General features: G+C 42.2%; 1 protein-coding gene across 1 annotated transcript in view; it reads left to right on the top strand.

Moving 5' to 3' along the window:
* lrguk (leucine-rich repeats and guanylate kinase domain containing) overlaps positions 1 to 21,237 on the top strand; it is a gene marked incomplete at its 3' end in the record, with an annotated part of 59,032 nt that overhangs the window by 10,838 nt on the left and 26,957 nt on the right. Inside the window, exons 8-14 of the mRNA XM_079494217.1 lie at positions 11 to 91; positions 2,507 to 2,593; positions 3,321 to 3,427; positions 3,837 to 3,956; positions 6,659 to 6,755; positions 11,216 to 11,329; positions 14,128 to 14,329. Of these exons, the coding sequence (XP_079350343.1) occupies positions 11 to 91; positions 2,507 to 2,593; positions 3,321 to 3,427; positions 3,837 to 3,956; positions 6,659 to 6,755; positions 11,216 to 11,329; positions 14,128 to 14,329 (808 nt within the window). The remainder of the gene's footprint in view (positions 1 to 10; positions 92 to 2,506; positions 2,594 to 3,320; positions 3,428 to 3,836; positions 3,957 to 6,658; positions 6,756 to 11,215; positions 11,330 to 14,127; positions 14,330 to 21,237) is intronic.

Genomic DNA, 21,237 nt, shown 5'->3' with positions numbered 1-21,237 from the left:
TATTTTTCAGATCAGCGACATTAAGGAGGCCACACACATCCATGATCTGTTCCTACTCCGAGAACTCAATCTACAGAGGAACCCTGTGCAGGTAAACACTGACCTCACACCAATATTATTGTATAGAGGTGTAGCAATACAGTAACTGTATCCATGCATGCATGGATGTCATTGATATGCAAACAGCAACATAACATACCATATTGTTTGCTGGGGATCCCCTGGAACCTCCCCAAGGTACATTTCTTTATTATTGTCTCCACCAGGCCGAAGGCATGGTGAGAGAGTATGTTTTGCACTCCGTCCGTGTGTGTGTCCGTCCGTGTGTGTGTGTGTCCGTCCGTGTGTCCTTCCGTCCGTCCGTTACCAGCTAATCTCCGGCACCGTTAACCCGGTCGATGCCAAACTTTGCACACACACTCCCTAGATGCCAACGATGAACCTCTGCCCCGCATTTTCCAGAACGGCCTGTTATAGCGCCACCATGAGGCAGCTTTTCACATTTGTTACCTAAAACTGCACCGATCTGCGTGAAACGTTGCATGCACACTCCCTAGAGGCCAAGGACAAACCTTTGACCTGCATTTTCCGCATCTGCCTTTTATAGCGCCACCAGGAGGCCGACTTTTGTAAAACACATTTTTGGATATTACTCCTCCAGATTCTGTCCAAAAATCTCACAAATCGTTACACAGTATCTCTATGGTCATGTGCTCAAGTCGGATCTGTCCGATATTTCATATTCCACCCTAATTGGCTATAATTGCCTTTCACAGTTTGCAAGATTGCCCCGTTTTGAACAAAAGCCTCAAATCATGAACACACCATGCAATTTACGTGAAATCTTTCACACATTTTCTTACTAGGCTGAGGAATATATCCCACCCTTTTCACATTGGCCTGTTATAGCGCCACCAACAGGTTGATTTTTGCAAAACAGGTTGATTGGAACAAAATGCCTCAAATCATCCAATTGCCATACAAGGCAAACATGTTTCTATTACTACTAAACATTTTGCCAAACATCTCACACAGTCCTATCCTCCTGGTGGAGACCTGTGCCCAGAAGGGCACTTTTTCTAGTTTGTATATGTGATGTATTGTTTTTATACTGTGGGCCATGAGCCTGTAATAAAGTTTGTGTATGTATATATATATATATATATATCGTTTGGCTTTGAATCGTTTTGCAATGCAAAAAATTTATTATCGTACGACTCGTACCTGTGCATTGTATTTAGCAGTTTTAAGAAGAAAAAAGAGAGAGGGCTTTAATTAATACTTTTCCATCGATAAATGTGTTTAATCTCTGTGTTCATGTCAAGGTGTGAGTTTGTCCATAATGAGTTCACATACAATTCCCATGTATATGCCAGATAATCACTGTTTACTTATTTATATCCATAATAATACAATTTATCTTAAATAGAGTTACTCTCAATAGTTACTGTATCGATTTTAAATTATTGAATCATATCATATCGCCAAGAATGAACCAATATCGTCAACCATGTATTGTGATGCCTTATCGTTATATTGTACCTAATCCATCTATCTTGTACTTGCCATTTGTTTAGGATGGGTGACAAATTCCAAATGTACTTTGTCAATGAATTTTGCTTTCTCTCTCCATTCTGTCATAAACTATAGTAAAACCAAACCAAAACAGGGTGGCAGTGGCTCAGGGGGTAGAGTGGCTGGATGGTAACTGCAAGGTTGCCAGTTCGAACCCGGGCTCCCCCAGAGTTGGTGTCGAAGTGTCCTTGCACTATATATTTCTAAAACTATGAAACATTTCAAAGATTCCATTTCAGGCAAACATGTCCACCGTAACATGAACCTAAATAGGTTTGAATGGGGTTTCTATAGGTGTAAGAATGTAGGACTAGTAGCATGCCAAAGTTTGTGTAATTGCCATTGAGAATGCATTGGGCGTTTAAGTAAAATAACTGAGAAACTACAAATCATTTCAAAGTAAAAAGTTCCAGCATGTGTCTCCACAGTAAGCTGAATTATAAAAAGTGTGAATGGAGTTTCTAGGTGAAAGTGCTTTTTTGACGTGCCAATATCTGCCATTTAAGTTTAAGTTAAATACGGGGGGACATATTTTGACAGCAGAAACTGCCTGTCATAATTTCTCCCTATTCCAAAGCCCCCCCAGGTACATTATATATTTAAACTATTTTCAGCAATGGTACACTTATTATTTCAGTGGGTAGATCTTGTTGAGCTGGTCATTTTGAAAGTAGATCTCACGTCATAAATGTGTGGACACCCCTGGTTTAGACGGATGCAGGTTCATTGTTTACCAGGTATCTTAGCTTCTTTGAGGCACAGCATTGTTCTCTTTGCAGTTCACTCAGGCACGTTTGTGACTATATTTGTTTGTGCATGTTTACTCTGCTTACTCTGATGAACATCACACTTGTAAATCACTCTAGATTACATCGTCTGCTGAGTTGCTTAAATTGTAAATAGTTGTTTTTATTGTTTGTGTAATTGGTAGGATCAGCCGGATTACAGACTGTCAATCATCTTTCTGCTGCAGCACCTGAGCAAACTAGACCAGAAGGCAGTCACTGCTGAGGAGAAGGTACGTACGCATATGCAAATATTGTCTGTTACTAGTCTAGACCAGTGGGTCCGGGGACCCCCTGGGGTTCTTGGGGAGGTTCCAGGGGATCCCCAGCAAAAGTAGTTGATCAGCATCACAATCATTTTAACCACAGGCTATTCAAAATGGCCAAGCTCACAGCTTGTACATCGGCTATTTTTTGATTTAAGATATTTCAGATGTGGGTCCGCGGCTAAATAATAATAATAATAATATTGGGGGTCCTTGACCTGAAAAGGTTTCAGAACCACTGGTATAGACCGAGTACAGCAGTTAATGACATGGTTACTGTTACCTTTCCAAACACTTATTTTGCTTCGTCAATGTAAATATGTTGTTGCTGTCAGGCAGAAACCTCATTTGCATATTTTAACTTTTTGTGTTTTTTTGTACGGTAACTTCCTACTTGATCACTCTACAGCGTCACACAAAAGTAGCTTGAAACGCAGTGCGAAGCGACACGTTTTGAGCTTGTCTGCTACTTTTGATGCTTTTGTATTGGAATACTGTAAAGTTAACAGTTTTGGACATATGAGGTTTCCACCCGACAATTTGTTTTCTCATGCCAATATATCCCCATTGAATTGAATTCAGTCGTTATTGAGGTGACGCATGCAGTTTGAAATGAAAACTGATTAAATATGCACGCTCGTTCCTTTTTCATAATGGCCCCATGACCTTGGATGTGTGACCTTTTGACCCCCAGGTGTCATCAGTGAACAAGTATGACCCTCCTATGGAGGTGGTGGCCGCCAGAGATCACATGACCCAGCTGGTGTACCAGCTGATGCAGCCCCAGCTGCTCTACCATAGGTCAGTGAGCGTGTGAGTGCTGCAGACTCACTTCCAATTTTCCACCGCAATCTGAAGGGTCACCTCTTCAGACTCCACTTTAGCCCGTAGCCCTAACCTTGACGACCTTGCAGTCTTATGCAATGGTTCAAATGTGATTTAGATAACATGTAGACAGATGCCAGGTTAATGTGTTGACCTGGCATCCTATAGTTTGTATAGGTTTCAACTTTCAATGTACAGCTTATTATGTTTTGATATTGTAATGTTAGGTTGTAGGTTATTGGTTTACATATGATCCTAGATTACAAATGTTGTGCATTTGATGTATTACCTCATGTTTACCTTGCTTACTGTAAGTATCTCTGGATTAAGAGCGTCTGCTAAATGCCTGCCCTACATTGTAAACTGTGTGTTTGTTTGTCCCCAGTACTCTACCCAGTATAGACTCTCCATACCCCATGCTGGTGCTGACCGGTCCGCAGGCCTGTGGGAAGAGAGAGCTGGCTCACACACTCTGCCACGAGTTTGACCAATACTTTGCCTATGGGTCAGTCAGCTTACGTTCTCTTCTCTCTCTCTCTCTGTGTGTGTGTGTGTGTGTGTGTGTGTGTGTGTGTGTGTGTGTGTGTGTGTGTGTGTGTGTGTGTGTGTGTGTGTGTGTGTGTGTGTGTGTGTGTGTGTGTGTGTGTGTGTGTGTGTGTGTGTGTGTGTGTGTGTGTGTGTGTGTGTGTGCGTGTGCGCGATTTTAACCTTTATTTATCACTTTTATTTATTTATTTTTTACTTTTGGGGCAACCACTGATTTAACCAGTAAAAACATAGAGGCGTAGTCCTCTTTTACAAGAACGAAGTGGCCAAGAGGCAGACAGGTGTGGACATAACAATGCTAAACACAGCCATAGGCCATATGGCTGACAGGAGTAAGTCTAAACACAGCCATAGGCTATATGACTGACAGGAGTCAGGACATTAAACACAGCCATAGGCTATATGACTGACAGGAGTCAGGACGACCCACATTGCATTGCAGGACATTTTAAGTAGCAGCGGTGGTAGTCTTTTTGAAACTCCTCAGGGAAATTAGTGATGCCAATTTGAGTCTAGACTGGAGGTCATTCCACGACCCAAGGGCCAAAGTAGAAGAGGCTTCTTTTGCCTAGCTCTGTGCACAGTGCAGGCAACTGTATAACAGCCATGCTTTAGATCAGAGATTAAAAGTGTTTCCCATAAAACAAATATAAATCCTTCAAAACTACTTGATTTCCAGATCCGGATCCGCCGATCCGGTATGGGTTCCTTTTAAAAACAGCTAAATCAACAGGAAGTTGACATTTTGGTTTAAAAACAATCAGTACTAGGTTTTGTGATGTTCTGTATTGTCAGAATCGGCTTTGTTTTGTTTGTTTATGTGCTAAAAGTGTGACTTTGAGTGCTGTTTAACCGAACAATGTAAGCCAATGGCAATGAGCAACATATTTGGAATGAACAATTTATATTAAATGGAGCAAATACTTTATATTTCTTGCCCACCTTTGGAGTTGCATGGTAAGGTAACTACAACCCAAACCTCTACCAAAGTGGTCTAGCCCTGTAAATTAATGTGGCCCCTGTGTCAATGTGGCCCCTGTGTCAATTTCACAAATTGCTTTAAGTAGGCTACTCTACTCCGATCGGTAGAGCAAGTTGTCTGGTGGTAAATTAAGGAGGTCCTTCTCGTTTAAGATTCTCTCGCTCATCCTGGCAGCTCGCCAGAAATGTCACAGGCACAGCGGCACTAAAATAAATGCAAACCATTTACCGGCTGGTGAGGCTCATCAGATGGAATGATGAGGCTGGTGATGAGGCTGGTGATGAGGCTGGTGAGGCTCATCAGATGGAATGATGTGGGCGTCGTCATCAGGCCGAACTGGAGATAAAACATCCATAGCTAAACTTTGGGTTAGCATTTCAATTCCTACGGTAATCAGGCAGCCCGATGGTGCCACTAATCTTCAATTATCCATCTGTCTACGCGTGAAATCACCTCCATATATAGATAACTATCTTCAGCGGGCTTCCTTCCTCACCGGTCATGAAAGACAGGACTCCTAGTGTATATCCCTCAAAGACGTTGGAGGGTAGAGGAGACCAGTGGTTCCCAAACTGGTGGCTTCCCAGATGATTAGCTTAATGGGCAATACAATTGACAGACTGTCATGTGCATTACAATGTCCGCCATTGTTGATTTTCCAAGAAAATGGAATGGAAATAAGCCTGGTTTTATCTAGCATCAGTATTATAATGACTCAAATATTAAATAATCTGCATTTCAGCACTAAGCTAAAACTGCTTTCAAAGTCCAGAAAGAAATGACAAGGACTGGTTATATCAGAGTGGTGATTGAGGCTCAAACCATTAGAAATAAGTTTGAGGGACATAGACAATATGATATTAAATATTAAAAACAGTTTTAAAATGCATGTTATTTCTGCTTTAAATAATAATAATAATAAAGTTACCAACAAGCTATACTTTAACGGGCAAACATTGTCAGGTATTTCCTAAGAAAGATGCAAAAACTGTGAAAATAGCAGATCTTACAAGCTCACAATGCATGGAATTGCGAGGCGTTGTGGAGATGAGTTTTCTGCCCGACAGGCACCATATCAACCTCTTCACAGCACACAAAGGTAAAAGTGAAAGCGTCACACACATGCCCGGACGTCCCGTACAGAAATCAAATGCACATGTTGCCAGATGATGATGATGATGATGACACATGGCTGGGCTTTCAACCTGGCTCTCTTTTGGTTTTTGCTGTGTGGAACATTCCACAACATCCAGGAGTTGAACTGTTCTTACCTCCTACCTGGACCCCGACCGGCCTGCCTGCCTTTAGTGCTCCCAGGCCTGGATACCTCAAATGCTTGGCATGGCCCCTCGTAACTTTTACAGCTGGATGTGTTAACGCATTATAAGACCTGAGGCCTATTCTTGAAAATAAATTAATTAATAATTAAATAAATAAATAAAAGCCTTCTAAATCCAGTTAGTGGTTCAGTGGTTCTCAAACTATTTCATGTCAAGACAGAGCCCCACAACATTATATGGATTTGACGTTTGAAACCATGTATTCAAACGTGTAGATCTGCAAGCTCATAGCGTGGCAAAAACTGACTGTCGCATTTGTCAAACGTTGTCAAGTTGTCAATGATCTTTTTCTTATAAAATAAACACGAAACCCGTTTTCTCCTGTGCTCTCCCACACAGCGCATGTCACACCACTAGGGGGCCCTACTTCGGGGAAGAGGATGGGAGCGACTACCATTTCATCAGCGAGGAAGCCTTCCAGAACATGGTTCACATGGTGTGTTTGTCATTGGTCACGTACAGTATCACACCTTGTTGTTTACATGCCGGCGAGGAACGTGGCAATTTTTAAGTCGGTCGGACAGTTGTCGATTTACTGTATACTGTACTACGTACGTAAATTACGGATGGACAGACATATGTACTGATTGAAGGATTATATTGTCTCTGTTGGGTGGAAACACTGTCCAAAACTGAAGACCCATGGTTTAGAGTAGACTTTAGAGTAGACTGACGCTAGGTTCTTGGTTTAGCTGTGATCCTAATTTACTGAGGCACTACACTGTCTCTCTGCACTTGTGTTTACCTTGCTTACTTGAGATCAGATTCTAAAAATGTCTTCTACCTCCTGACAGTTTTCTGAAAAAGCTATGTTTCTATGTCAGTCGTTCTTCGATTTTTCAAAAATAGCAGATCTACAAGATCTATGAGCTTGTAGATCTGCTATTTTTCAATAGCTAAAGCATAACATAATGCTAACACCAAAAGGGGTTCCCGCCCAAAATGGGTTAAGTGGCTGCTAAAGGCCTAAATTGCAATTGTAACAACACAGTTCTCCTTGTATCGTGGACTGGAGAATATTATTAAATGGTTGAACTTAGATGGTTTTGATGGTTTTGATGGAGTCCCAATGTCAGTCACGCCCAAAGATGGAGTCTATGATGTCAGGCTTGGATGTTTGGGTTCAGACTCGGAGTTCCAGGCCTCCCGAACACGGTCTAACTTCATGCAGTGGTATCCGTAACGACTAAGGCTGGCAAGTATGATATGAAAGCCATTAACCTGGAGGTTAAATGGTTAACTCATTAATGTCCTAGTATTTAGCCAATGATTTGGGGCACAACTCGCAGTACCCTAGCGGGCCACCAGTGGGTCTCCGGACCTCACAAGTTGTGAATGGATGCATTTAGGGTTGAGGTCTGGGGCGCGTTTGGCTTTTCTCTTCTCTCTCCTGCCTCCATCCCGCTATTATGTAAGGGGGTGGAGGGGGGTTGGCGTGATTGATGGGAGCTCATGAGTCTGGGTCTGATTTACAAAAGAAAGTGCTTTGATGTCTGTCTGTCTGACACTCTGACTAGAGGAAATGGTTCACGTGAACTTTACTGTCTGTCCCTCCTCCCGCGGCAGCCCCTCCTCCATCCATCACCCCCAGCCCCCCCCCCCCCCCCCTCCCTAAATATACGCTCCACTTACACAACTGACGTTGTGCGCCAAAAGCAGCACAGGCTCTACGCTTTGCAGAGCTTGTACAGTTGGGTGCCACCGATGTTGTCCTTTATCATTTGACCCATTTAGGCCTGACCTCAAAATTTAAAAAAATCCTTCTAAATCCTCCAGTTTTCTGAAATAAATATTTTCACGATTTTTAAAAAATAGCAGACCTACAAGCTCGTAGTGGCGCGCTATGAGCTTGTAGATCTGCTATTTTTCAATAGCTAAATTATAACATAATGTTTAAAACACCAAAAGGGGTTCCCGCCCAAAATGGGTTAACTGTCCTTTTGCGCAGATCACGCAAACCTCAGCAAAAAGAAAAGGACAATATCGATGGCCTCCAACTGTAGATCTGCTGCTTTTCGAAGTCTGTTTTGAGACATTATTTAGAGGTCAGTGGTTCTGAAAGCCCCCAGGGGGTCCTTGAGGAAGGGCGATTCCGAAATGACTGATAGTTATAGGAACAAATTGGATCATCACGGGGTCTGTAACTCAGCGAGTGTACGATGTACTTGTATTTGTAATTAACTTACAACTTGTATCTCTAGGTCGTCCTCAGACGAGCCCTCAATCGTCGCTGCCATTCATCTCGGTTCTCCATACATCTGGCCACTAGTTCGTTGGTGCTTTGTGCTCCTGCTGGCTTTCTTGAGTGCATCCACATACAGTATGTTAATGTGGGATGTCCTTGTGGCCAGTGCCCGTGTGTTGGTTGGTTCCCATAGCACTAACTTGCTGGCTGGCAGCTCTTGGTGTATTTGGCAGTGTCCTGCTAGTCTCATTCTCCTGGCTGCTATTTTCCGGCTCACCCTTGGCATTCCATCATACAGATTCTTGTTGGTAAAATGTGTACTCTTGCTGATGTTAAGTACTGCACGCAGAATCCTGGTGTAGCACCCATCTACAGACTTCTGCGGGGATGGCTTCAGGAAGTTCAGGGTCCAGCATTCACTGCCGTATAGGAGAACAGACTCTACCGTTGCATAGACGAAGCGGAGTTTTATTTGGTTTGATTTGACCTTTGATTCTGTGAAGAATATACCGTATACCGCTGTTGTCGAGAAGAAACCTATTATCTCCATATTTCAACTTTTCTTTTTTTAAATTAACTACATGATAATAACTACATCGTCACAAAAGCATCAAAAGTAGCAGATCTGCAAGCTCGAAACATGGCACAAAGTGACAAGTTTTGAGCTTGTAGATCTTCTACTTTTGCTTTTTTTTTTGAGTGGTGTAAACCACTTCTACGACTGGCTTTGTTAGTTTACGTGTCTGTCTGTCTGTCTGTCTGTACCAAAAAAATGAGCATGGTTGCTATGGTCATCCAGTTCACACGGGTGTGATTTCATTACGTCAGACATTACGTCAGACCACAGCTGATCAGTCTATATAAGACCTTACACCACTCAGTTCACACGGGTGTGATTTTTTTATTGAATTGTGAAAAGTTTTGGACATACTGTATGAGGTTTCCACCCGACTATAGGATCCTTCCTGTTGGTCATTCTAAGCTAAACTAAGCTCTCTCTCGGCGCCCAGTCGGCTATTTTCGGCAAATGTTCACCACAGAATAGGGACGCTAGGGAATGTTCAAGTTGGTGAACATTGTCTCAAACCCTTTAGGATTGCTGTTGAGTCAGATTATAACTTTGTCCACTGGACTCTAGGCTGAGAAGTGTCTGTACCAGGCTCACTGAGGGTCATAAATTATGCAGCTTTGTTTTAAACTGTCCCAGGTGAAAGTAAGACCCAAGAGGTCAGGAGGTCACATGTGAGTAGTAACAACAGGAGGCATGTTGGTGTCAAGAGTTCAGCTCACAGGTGGAGACGTGACATTATCCGTCTTTTTAGAACAACGCTTGGAATTATATAATTGTATGTTCTTTATTGTTACAGTTTGTGCATAGGTACATAAGACGAGGAAAAGCCATTTTTTTGTATAGCGCACGACTACAAGTCTGCAATTCAATGTGCTTTACACAAAACACCAAGAAAAGAAAACGCAATAATAAAATACAGGTAAAAAATAAATAAATTAGGAATAGATGCATACAACTAAATAAGTAAAAATGAATACAGAGGAGGAAAAAAAAGAGGGGGGGAAATAGCTATTATTTTTTTTCTTTTTAAGTAAGTATAAGTAGCCTTGCCGAGCCATGAGGCCCATAGGGCAGGAGCCTATCTCCTGTTTCTGTAGCGTGAGGCAGCTTGATGTACAAGTACACCAACTGGACATGACGCTAGTATGTCGCAGGGACTTACCCCCAATCCAACCCTTGATGCTGAGTGTCAAGCAGGGAGGCACTGGGTCCCATTTTTTTAGAGTCTTTGGTATGACCCGGCCGGGGATTGAACCCCGACCTCCCAGTCTCAGGGCGGACACTCTAACCACAAGGCCACTGAGCTGTTTTTTTCTTTTTACTATTTTGAAAAACATTTTTGAATAGTTCAATAGCCAATCGACAAGCTCTCAACGTGTCTAGTTAAAATGTTTTTCCAAAATAGTTAAAGAAGGCAAAGACGTTTAGGGTTAAGGCACTGGGAAAAATGGGGCCCTTAGTCCCTGCAACATACTAGCATCATGTCCAGGGGGTTCACTTGACTGTACATAATGACTGAGGGAGTGTACAGTTGGGTGCCACCGATATTGTCCCTTATCATTTGACCCATTTAGGCCTGACCTCAAAATTAAAAAAAATCCTTCTAAATCCTCCAGTTTTCTGAAATAAATATTTTCACGATTTTTCAAAAATAGCAGACCTACAAGCTCGTAGCGCGCCACTCGGTGGCGCGCTATGAGCTTGTAGATCTGCTATTTTTCAATAGCTAAATTATAACATAATGTTTCAAACACCAAAAGGGGTTCCCGCCCAAAATGGGTTAACTGTCCTTTTGTGCAGATCACGCAAACCTCAGCAAAAAGAAAAGGACAATATCGATGGCCTCCAACTGTATGGCTGAGTGATGTACTCAAGCTGCCTTATGTTACAGTAACTTGGCCCTATAGGACCACATGGCAAGGATACTTACTTTTACTAACATAATAGTAAGTAATATAACTCATCGCTATGGAGGTGACGGACCACACAGTTGTAATCGGGTGTCCATTAGATAAAGTACAATACAAGTGGTCTCTGTGCATGATGTGATGTGTTGTGGTCTTCAGGAGGTGTCCATTAGATAAAGTCCAATACAAGTGGTCTCTGTGCATGATGTGTTGTGTTGTGTTGTGGTCTTCAGGGCAGGATGGTCCAGACCATGCAGTATGGAGGTCACAGGTATGGACTGACCAGAGGCGCCATAGAGGACGTGGCCAGGGAAGGCTTGGCCTGCTGCGTCCACATGGAACTGGAGGTACAGTATGTACTGTATACACAGTGGTGCACATAACTGGTGCGCAAGTGCGCATGCGTAGGGCATTCACTTCTAGTCATTTTTACTAGTTGACTAGTTGCCTAGTTTACTAGTCGACTAGTCATTTAACTACCTATTATGTAAAAACTAAAATAAATTAAAAAAATAAACTTTTTTTTTTTTTAAATACATATTTGTACATTGAAAAACTGTGTACATGGTGACTATAACTATAATCTACCTGATCTTGAGGCCTACAAAATCGGGGGAAAAAAATGCTTAATGCCCTAGGTCAAATGCTGTGCGGCAGATCAAACAAAATTACTAGCTCTGTTGTCACGTACTACAACAAACTACCATCTACTAGGCCTAGGCGGGCATTAGACAAAAAGTCGATTAACACAGTCATTAACACAAGTCGACTCTCACCAGGAGAGTTGAACGTTTATTTTTGTGTGCGTGTGTACAGAATTCAAACTGTAGGATTGGTTATTAAGGACAGAAGTGATTCTTTCCTTTTCCAACTGTTATGTGTGTGTGTTTTTTTAATCGAACCAGCACCGGGAGTTCAGTCTCTGCCATACAGTTTGTGAAGCCGTGCCTCGCCTTTGAGCAGCATGCTGGAGCTGCATGCAAAGAAATATTATCCCATTGCTGAAAATAGTGGCGCTGGTGTTACATATAAGACAGCTGTAGGAGAACACTTTAAAGTAGTGGCGCTGGTGTTACATATAAGACAGCTGTAGGAGAACACTTTAAAGTAGTGGCGCTGGTGTTACATATAAGACAGCTGTAGGAGAACACTTTAAAGTAGTGGCGCTGGTGTTACATATAAGACAGCTGTAGGAGAACACTTTAAAGTAGTGGCGCTGGTGTTACATATAAGACAGCTGTAGGAGAACACTTTAAAATAGTGGCGCTGGTGTTACATATAAGACAGCTGTAGGAGAACACTTTAAAATAGTGGCGCTGGTGTTACATATAAGACAGCTGTAGGAGAACACTTTAAAGTAGTGGCGCTGGTGTTACATATAAGACAGCTGTAGGAGAACACTTTAAAATAGTGGCGCTGGTGTTACATATAAGACAGCTGTAGGAGAACACTTTAAAGTAGTGGCGCTGGTGTTACATATAAGACAGCTGTAGTAGAACACTTTAAAGTAGTGGCGCTGGTGTTACATATAAGACAGCTGTAGGAGAACACTTTAAAGTAGTGGCGCTGGTGTTACATATAAGACAGCTGTAGGAGAACACTTTAAAATAGTGGCGCTGGTGTTACATATAAGACAGCTGTAGGAGAACACTTTAAAGTAGTGGCGCTGGTGTTACATATAAGACAGCTGTAGGAGAACACTTTAAAGTAGTGGCGCTGGTGTTACATATAAGACAGCTGTAGGAGAACACTTTAAAATAGTGGCGCTGGTGTTACATATAAGACAGCTGTAGGAGAACACTTTAAAGTAGTGGCGCTGGTGTTACATATAAGACAGCTGTAGGAGAACACTTTAAAATAGTGGCGCTGGTGTTACATATAAGACAGCTGTAGGAGAACACTTTAAAATAGTGGCGCTGGTGTTACATATAAGACAGCTGTAGGAGAACACTTTAAAATAGTGGCGCTGGTGTTACATATAAGACAGCTGTAGGAGAACACTTTAAAGTAGTGGCGCTGGTGTTACATATAAGACAGCTGTAGGAGAACACTTTAAAATAGTGGCGCTGGTGTTACATATAAGACAGCTGTAGGAGAACACTTTAAAGTAGTGGCGCTGGTGTTACATATAAGACAGCTGTAGGAGAACACTTTAAAGTAGTGGCGCTGGTGTTACATATAAGACAGCTGTAGGAGAACACTTTAAAATAGTGGCGCTGGTGTTACATATAAGACAGCTGTAGGAGAACACTTTAAAATAGTGGCGCTGGTGTTACATATAAGACAGCTGTAGGAGAACACTTTAAAATAGTGGCGCTGGTGTTACATATAAGACAGCTGTAGGAGAACACTTTCGCACACCTAGAAATTAGGCGTATGCATGGCTGAGGGAAGTAGGGGTGCTGGGGGGGCTGTAGCACCCCCTTCCCCCAGGCACAGCCCCCCCTCGAACAGGAGAGAAAGAAAAAAAAAAGAGATTTAAATATGCTGTATCACAGTATTGGCACCTTATCCTGGTTAATTGCCTGTGTCAGTTCGTTCATATATAACTTGCGTGTGGAGAGGGAAAGTAAAGGCCACATTTACGCGTGAAAATGCGCGAAAATGCGCGTGCATGATGCGCGTGCACGTGCATTTTTGCGGCGCGCGCTATGCGCGCGCACCCCCAGGTACACGTTCAGCCCCTGCTAGTGTAAAGTACTTCCCACGGGCCTGGGCGTATGCACAGGTGCGTAGGCCAGTGGACATTAATGAAAGCAATAAGATGCCTGAGGAAGGTCCGGAGGGGCCGAAACGTTGCTTCATTAAATAAGACAATACTCATGTACCGAGCAAATACACAGTGTGCGGGTGTACCTTATTGCTTTATATAAGACAGCGAAATGGGGAAATAAAATTCTTGTTTTTTTTTTATATATAACTTTGTAATGCTACTGACATTTAATGTGGCAGAAGTTTTATTATATTAATATACAGTATATACTGTATATATATATATATTGTTTTTAGGGGCATATCATAAAAATAGACAGTATCACGAACAGAACAATCCTAATAATACTGCATGTATATACGTAGATGTATGGATCTAAATGTTATATTTTGTTTAAATGATTTTCAAACCCTATGTCTGTGTTGTTTCCAGGGCGTGTTGAGTCTGAAGAGCAGCTACTTTGAGCCTCGCTACGTTCTGCTCATCCCCACCGAGGTGGACCGGTACGCCCAGCGCCTGAGGAGCCGCAAGTTGTACAGCCCCGGGCAGATAGAGGGCGCTGTGGCGCGCATCGAGCTGTACGCGCGCACCAACAGAGAGCGGCCCGGCTTCTTTGACAATGTCATCCCCTGTGGTCAGTTCTTTCTTTTTTGAGTGGTGCAACCATGTGTGTGTGTGTCCCTGAGCACGGAAGTAGCATATTGTTACCACCAAGTGTCACTGTTGTGCAGAGTGTCACTGTTGTGCAGCCTAACACACTGAGGCCAGGGAGGAGAGCTTGTACAGTACAGTACAGTACAGTACAGTACAGTACAGTACAGTACAGTACAGTACAGTACAGTACAGTACAGTACAGTACAGTACAGTACAGTACAGTACAGTACAGTACAGTACAGCACAGCACCACTCACTTCAGACGGGTCTGATTTTTTTCCTTTTGAGGATGAATTGAACACTTTTGGTGGCCATTTTCACATATACCTGGGGCTTTTGTCACTTTGTGTCAAATTAAGTCATAATGTGAAACATCCACCTTGTGTTAGCTCCGTTTGTCAGTTAGAACTGCGAGTTCCAGAATGCAATTTGAAACAAAACCAAAGAGGTTATTTTGGATTTTTCTTCTCCAAAAAATATTAAATGATATCTTCTTATCCTCTATATACTAACTTGTTTTCCCCCCATAAATTGACACCCTACTTGATCATACTACAGCGTGACACAAAAGCATCAAAAGTAGCAGATCTGCAAGCTTGAGCTTGAGTACTGTATTAGCTTAAAAATATGTACATGTTAGTAAGTATATCGTTTCTATACATATCCAGTATCTGCATGCAAACTTTTAGTCTATTGAAAATTTTGTAATGAGAAGTTGTCAAAAACACATTGATATGGAATGTTTTTTTGCGGGGAAAATGATACCAGACACAGTTTGACTTTATGATGTCCTTGCCACTTCAAACGAAGAAGAAAACAAACATCCATCCATCTATACATCTTCATCCGCTTATCCGGTGTGAACATTCACAGTGGGAAATGTCCACAAGCCGTCTTTTTCGTCCATAATTGCAACATTTGCAAGTTGGCAGGGAAAGAAACTGGGGGAGAATCATAATTGCCATTTGATTACAACTGGTCTTAATTTCTCACAACATCCTGCTGTTCCTGGGAGGTTGTAGCCCACCCACCCCTCCACCTGCATGCCTCTCTCTGCTTAGATATAAACCCTCCGCTCACAATCCAATTAACATTCGTATTAAGAGCACATTAGACCGCCAACCACTGTTTATCACCGCTCTGCGACGGAGCGCCAAGCTGTTTGCTTAATGGTGTGTGTGTGTGTGTGTGTGTGTGTGTGTGTGTGTGTGTGTGTGTGTGTGTGTGTGTGTGTGTGTGTGTGTGTGTGTGTGTGTGTGTGTGTGTGTGTGTGTGTGTGTGTGTGTGTGTGTGTGTGTGTGTGTGTGTGTGTGTGTGTGTGTGTGTGTGTGTGTGAGAGACAACTCATCACCTTTATGCACAGCCAGCTAACAGCATATAGCACCTCATTAAACTGAGGGTCATCATCGCCATATCTTACATTCATTAACATGAGATGGGAATTGCGCTTCGACCGCTTATATGACCCGGGTTTGATTCAGTGTTGCATGTTTGTTCTTAGGCGTGCGTGCGTGTGTGTGTGCGCGCGTTGTAAGATGCTTGAGGCTAGCCTGGGAGTATAGAACGCCCTACCAAAGATGGTTTATGTATGAAGATGGGCCACCTTCATTGGAACCACTAGAGGCGAAATGGTACACAAAGCCTACAAATGGTCTCCTAAATATAGTAGGCGTGGTTTGCTTCTCTCCGACCTCCACCCTCCCCCCCTGACAACAACACTGTTTCCACACTCAGTCTAGTAGGTGGCGGTAATGCACCATTTAGGTTTGCCGACCGCCATGAAACCTGATAGAAGAAGAAGACAACAACACTGACAAGTCATTTAACAAAGTACATTGAAAACAACTGACAAGGTGTACTTTTGAAATAGTCGTTTTAGTTTCTCGAAGTCCTCCAACCATATAAATTCATGATTTGTATCTATCTCATTAAAAAGTCTCTCCCTAATAGAGTTGTAGAATGGACAATACAAATTTCCTTTAGATCACACAGACTACATAATCTATCCTCCTCAACCGTGCCTACATATCTGCCTGTCTCAATATGCAGACCAAGTATGCCAGCTCTAATTTGGGCACATAAGGATCATTTCTAATCGTTTTAAATATGTCCATTCATTTCACATTATAATATTCACATATTATTGTAGTCTGAGAGAGAGCTGATGGGTGAAATTAACTTGGCCAATTTAAGTAAAAGGACACCACCTTATTTCCCCATTTCTCTTGAGTGAGTAAAATCAGAGAATGTGGGCCGAACGGTGGTGCCTGACACGTGGTCGAGTTATTGCCTACACTGAATAAACAAACCGGACCTGAAGACTCCCCTAACCCCGCCAGGATGCGCGTGGGGCACGCAGAATCTGCTGAACGTTTCACCCTAACAGATGACAGACACTGGACAGCGCCATGCAGCCACTGGCACAAGAAATGCACTTCCTAACCCTTGATTGTGAGACCAGAATGACATGCACTACTGTAACACACATTGTTTAATAAGAACGCACATACCAAACACCACTACCTTTTGTTCAATATTGGGGGGGGATGCGCTGCCATCCCCAGACGTGTGAAAAATAACCTCACGGTTGAACGCTTACCCAAGGGTGGGCGTGTGTGTGTGTGTGTGTGAGTATGTGCGTTGGTGCGTGTGTGCCTGTGTGTGCCGGTGTGTGGATGTGTGTGTGTGCGCTCTTAACTTCAAAGATCTAAACAAATGGTTGCTGGCGATAAGTTATAGGTGCGACATTCCTTAGCCCCTCCAAACGGACTTTGGGGTAAAATAAGCAAATTTACTAACCAGTTTGAGCTGGTTCCCAAGACAAAGAGAATGCCTTTTTGGCGCTTTTCTTAACTTCCATATATACCAGAGAGAACCGATTTTGGTGGCTCTTTCCAATTTGCAACGACCACGCAAGACAAGTCAAGCGTGGAGCTTGCTTTTAAAACACAGACCCAGGGAACTAGAGCAGTTCCGTATCACCTCAACTGGGTGTGTTCATATGAGAACCAGATCGACTACGTTATATTTTTGAACTTAAAGAAGTAAAGACAACTTTATAGTGTCGCGCAACACCTTTGGATTTTAACTACGTTCATTACTCCTGGTTCCAGATTCTGAGGATCTCGCCCAGACGGAATTTCAACCACAGGTGGGTCCAGGAATTGAACATGTTAATGCCCCAAACCGACGCTAGATTCCTTATTTTATAACCTGATTTAGAGAACCAGCTACTCTTTTCCTCGGGAAATGATTTAAGGTAAACTTGAAGTTAGCAACCATTTAAATCTCCTAGTTGCTAGGAGAACCTCTTTCCTCTTTCCTCTTTCTCCTTCCTGAAACTATCTTTGCATTGTGTTTTAAACAGAACGAAGCTATAATTGTAATATCATTTTGACCAGATCGAATTTAATTGTGTACTACCATTGACTAACTCCGTTTCACCGCGCGAGTTATCAAAGGTAGGACTCCACACCGGCCTGGCAAAATATATATTTTCAATGCACAACAGTTTATTTAGCTGAAGCTCATGTCTCCACTAAATACCTGTTGATGCGCTCGTTCATTTGCTATGTGGTATTATTTTTGAATGAATGATTGCACACAACCAGATGCAAGCATTTTGTAACAGTATTTCGATATAATAAATATACCATTTGCTAGTACAATCTAAACAAATCTACGGAGTGTTTCTTTGTTTCTGTCTGTGTTCATTGATCTGTGTGCATCGAGGAGAACCGTAATTTTAACATTAATACAACCATATTCGAAACTCACGCCCTCATCGGACGTTAATGATATGCAAGGGGATAGAGTGTAATGTGCCTTTAATTCGCTGGCGAGTTAAGGTTACATTTACTCTCTGGCTAATTGACATCATAATCTTGCCTAATTATCTCACTACATACTGGTGCCTCTAAGTGAAATGGTTTTGTTGAATTACGGTCCTTCGGTGTATAAGAGATTAATGTACATTTGATTTGAATAAAGGTTCGTTGGAACTTTATTTGTGCGCTTGTGCGCTACAGTTGTCCTTCTTTTTTTTAAGTAACGGTTGATCAACTCAAGCATTTGGCTGGTAACGGCCGATTCAAGCCCTCCGACATTTGGTCCCACGTTTCTGCAGACGCGGGATTACTATTTATTGGAGCGTAATTAATAAAAGTGGGCTATCGTTTAAGTGATTCTGTTTCCTAACGCCCAGTTGCACTGTCCCCGAATGTAAGCTATTTGTGGGTCATCTCAGCAACGAATGTTTGCCACTGGACTAAGCGATTAAGTTCGTATAGCGTGTAATTCGCGCTATTGTCCAGGGGAACCTGAGAATTCTCTCTATACTATAAAACGGCTCACGGCATTACAGAAAGGCCATTGGCTTAGTATGAATTTAGACTTAAGTGTCGCCATAAGTGTGCTGCCTTTTTGAGGTTAAGAGTTTAGATCAGGAGCGTAAACAAGGATCTATACAGTGGCTAATTGACGTGATCGCAAATACAGTGTTGTTCACTGCCTGCGAAATACACGTCTGCTCTGGCCACTAGCGAGATCGCCATTTTGTAAATTGGGGCGTGACGCGCTCCCACTGTGTTTAAGGGAAGCTGCTCACGCTCGGATTGCATAATCGCCATCTTGTGTGTTCCCCGTCGGCGCCCCGCCCCCTGAGGTCCGACCGCTGGGTGCGTGACGCTCTGCGTCCGGCCAGCCCGCCCATTGTTGGCAACGTGTGATACAAAGTAGGCAATCGCCCCATCTTGTGGCCGCCGGTTGTATCACACGCGTTTTATTGATCGTTGCGTTCCTCTAGGTTACATGCATGCTCGTGTTAGCGATTAACACCATTTAATCGTTGTGCATGGTAGAGACATTATTTCACGTTTCATACACTCATTCATTGGGCTCGCGTTTGCGTGCCTGCCCGTTTTCGGTAGTACTATAGGTTACATTCTGTGTGCATAACAGTGTAGCCCTCTGTGCTCTCTCAGACATATTCAGTTGTGGATAATTAATTGTGTGGTACATTGAGTGAAACATTTCTGCTATTTACGACCTGTGCCTTGGACAAATTACACATTCTTTAATTTGCACAGCCCTTGTTCTGTGGAAATCGGGTTTGTTTTGTTTAAAGGATACAGGCTTTTTTTTTTTTTGTCCTTTTAAATGCCCTTGTCCTTTGACTCTAGATTTTTTGGAATAGACTCTGTTAAGTGTGTGGTTTGGTCTGACCTTTGGTTTTGATCACCCAGGCAATTAACTTGTTGGATTTACTTAATTAATACCATTGTGTCGTTAGGAGGTTTGAATCCCAAGTGATTCGTTCATTCCTTTGTGGCATTCCAGATTTAAGGCTCGAAATAACCTCTGTTTGGGTTGTGTGGTTTTAATCAACCAGGCGATTGGCTTGCTGATTTAATTGGTTATTCCCGGTTGGTTGAATGTGTGGTTGATTAAGCCTTTTAGGTTTTGTTGATCAGGCAGTTGATTGATTGGGTTTGATTAATTATTTTCATTTGAGCCACATACAAATTGAGTTTTAATTGGTTATTCCCGTTTGGTTGAATGTGTGGTTGATTAAGCCTTTTAGGTTTTGTTGATCAGGCAGTTGATTGATTGGGTTTGATTAATTATTTTCATTTGAGCCACATACAAATTGAGTTTTAATTGGTTATTCCCGTTTGGTTGAATGTGTGGTTGATTAAGCCTTTTAGGTTTTGTTGATCAGGCAGGTGATTGATTGGGTTTAATTAATTATTTTCATTTGAGCCACATACAAATTGAGTTTTAATTGGTTATTCCCGTTTGGTTGAATGTGTGGTTGATTAAGCCTTTTAGGTTTTGTTGATCGGGCAGTTGATTGATTGGGTTTAATTAATTATTTTCATTTGAGCCACATACAGAGTGAGTTTTAATTGGTTATTCCCGTTTGGTTGGATGTGTGGTTGATTAAGCCTTTTAGGTTTTGTTGATCAGGCAGTTGATTGATTGGGTTTAATTAATTATGTTCATTTTAGCCATTTACAAATTGAGTTTAATTGGTTATTCTCGTTTGGTTGAATGTATGGTTGATTAAGCCTTTGAGGTTTTGTTGATCAGGCAGTTGATTGATTGGGTTTAATTAATTATTTTCATTTTAGCCATTTACAAATTGAGATTTTTAATCCAAATTAAAAATTTTATTTATTTTATTTTGGGTGTTTATTCCCTTTTAATATTTTATTTACTCCCTTCCTTCCTTTCAAAGGGAACTAAGGGTGTTAATAAAAAGGGGGGTTAAGGGGCAGGAATAATAACAAAATCAATATAGCTGATCTATTTCACTTCCGCACAGAATTGTCTTTTGTGTCCTCAAACCAAATTGAGGGCTCTGTACTGTTTCGCCTGAGAGGCAACGAGGGAGCGTGGTGGTGACATTTGGCCCCATCGCTGTTTTGTTTACAGAAGTTTTGTGGCTTTGTGCTGTTGAAGCAGACTGTACTGTTAGCCAGCTACACAGAAAGCGAGCATGGACCCGTACGTAGCTATAATAAGGTTGCTTAACGCAACGACTGGCCTAAGTTTGGATGAAACACCGAGCAAATGTGACGCAGACGCAATACTAGTGAATTTACAAGCCTTAGCTAGCTCTCACGCAGAGACACGGCTTTACACTAAGGCAGAACGTGAGAAATTAAATCAACATATACTTGGGAACCTGGTTAGGTTACGAGATTTAGATTTTATCCAACTCAAGGTCTCGGCTGAGACAGCTGCCCAATCCCGTCAGCAAATAAGGGATTTGAAGGCCGATCTTAGCCAAACGAATCTCACTGAAGCGCGAGCACAGGCCCTTGAAATTGGGGCTGAATTGCGAGACATGAGAGACAGGCTAAATAGCAGTCAGGATCAGCTAAA

This window comes from Electrona antarctica (genome assembly GCF_951216825.1).
Source record: "Electrona antarctica genome assembly, chromosome: 23".
Lineage (NCBI taxonomy): Eukaryota > Metazoa > Chordata > Actinopteri > Myctophiformes > Myctophidae > Electrona > Electrona antarctica.
Note: the sequence above shows the minus strand (reverse complement) of the source record. Positions and strands in the feature narration are given on the sequence as shown.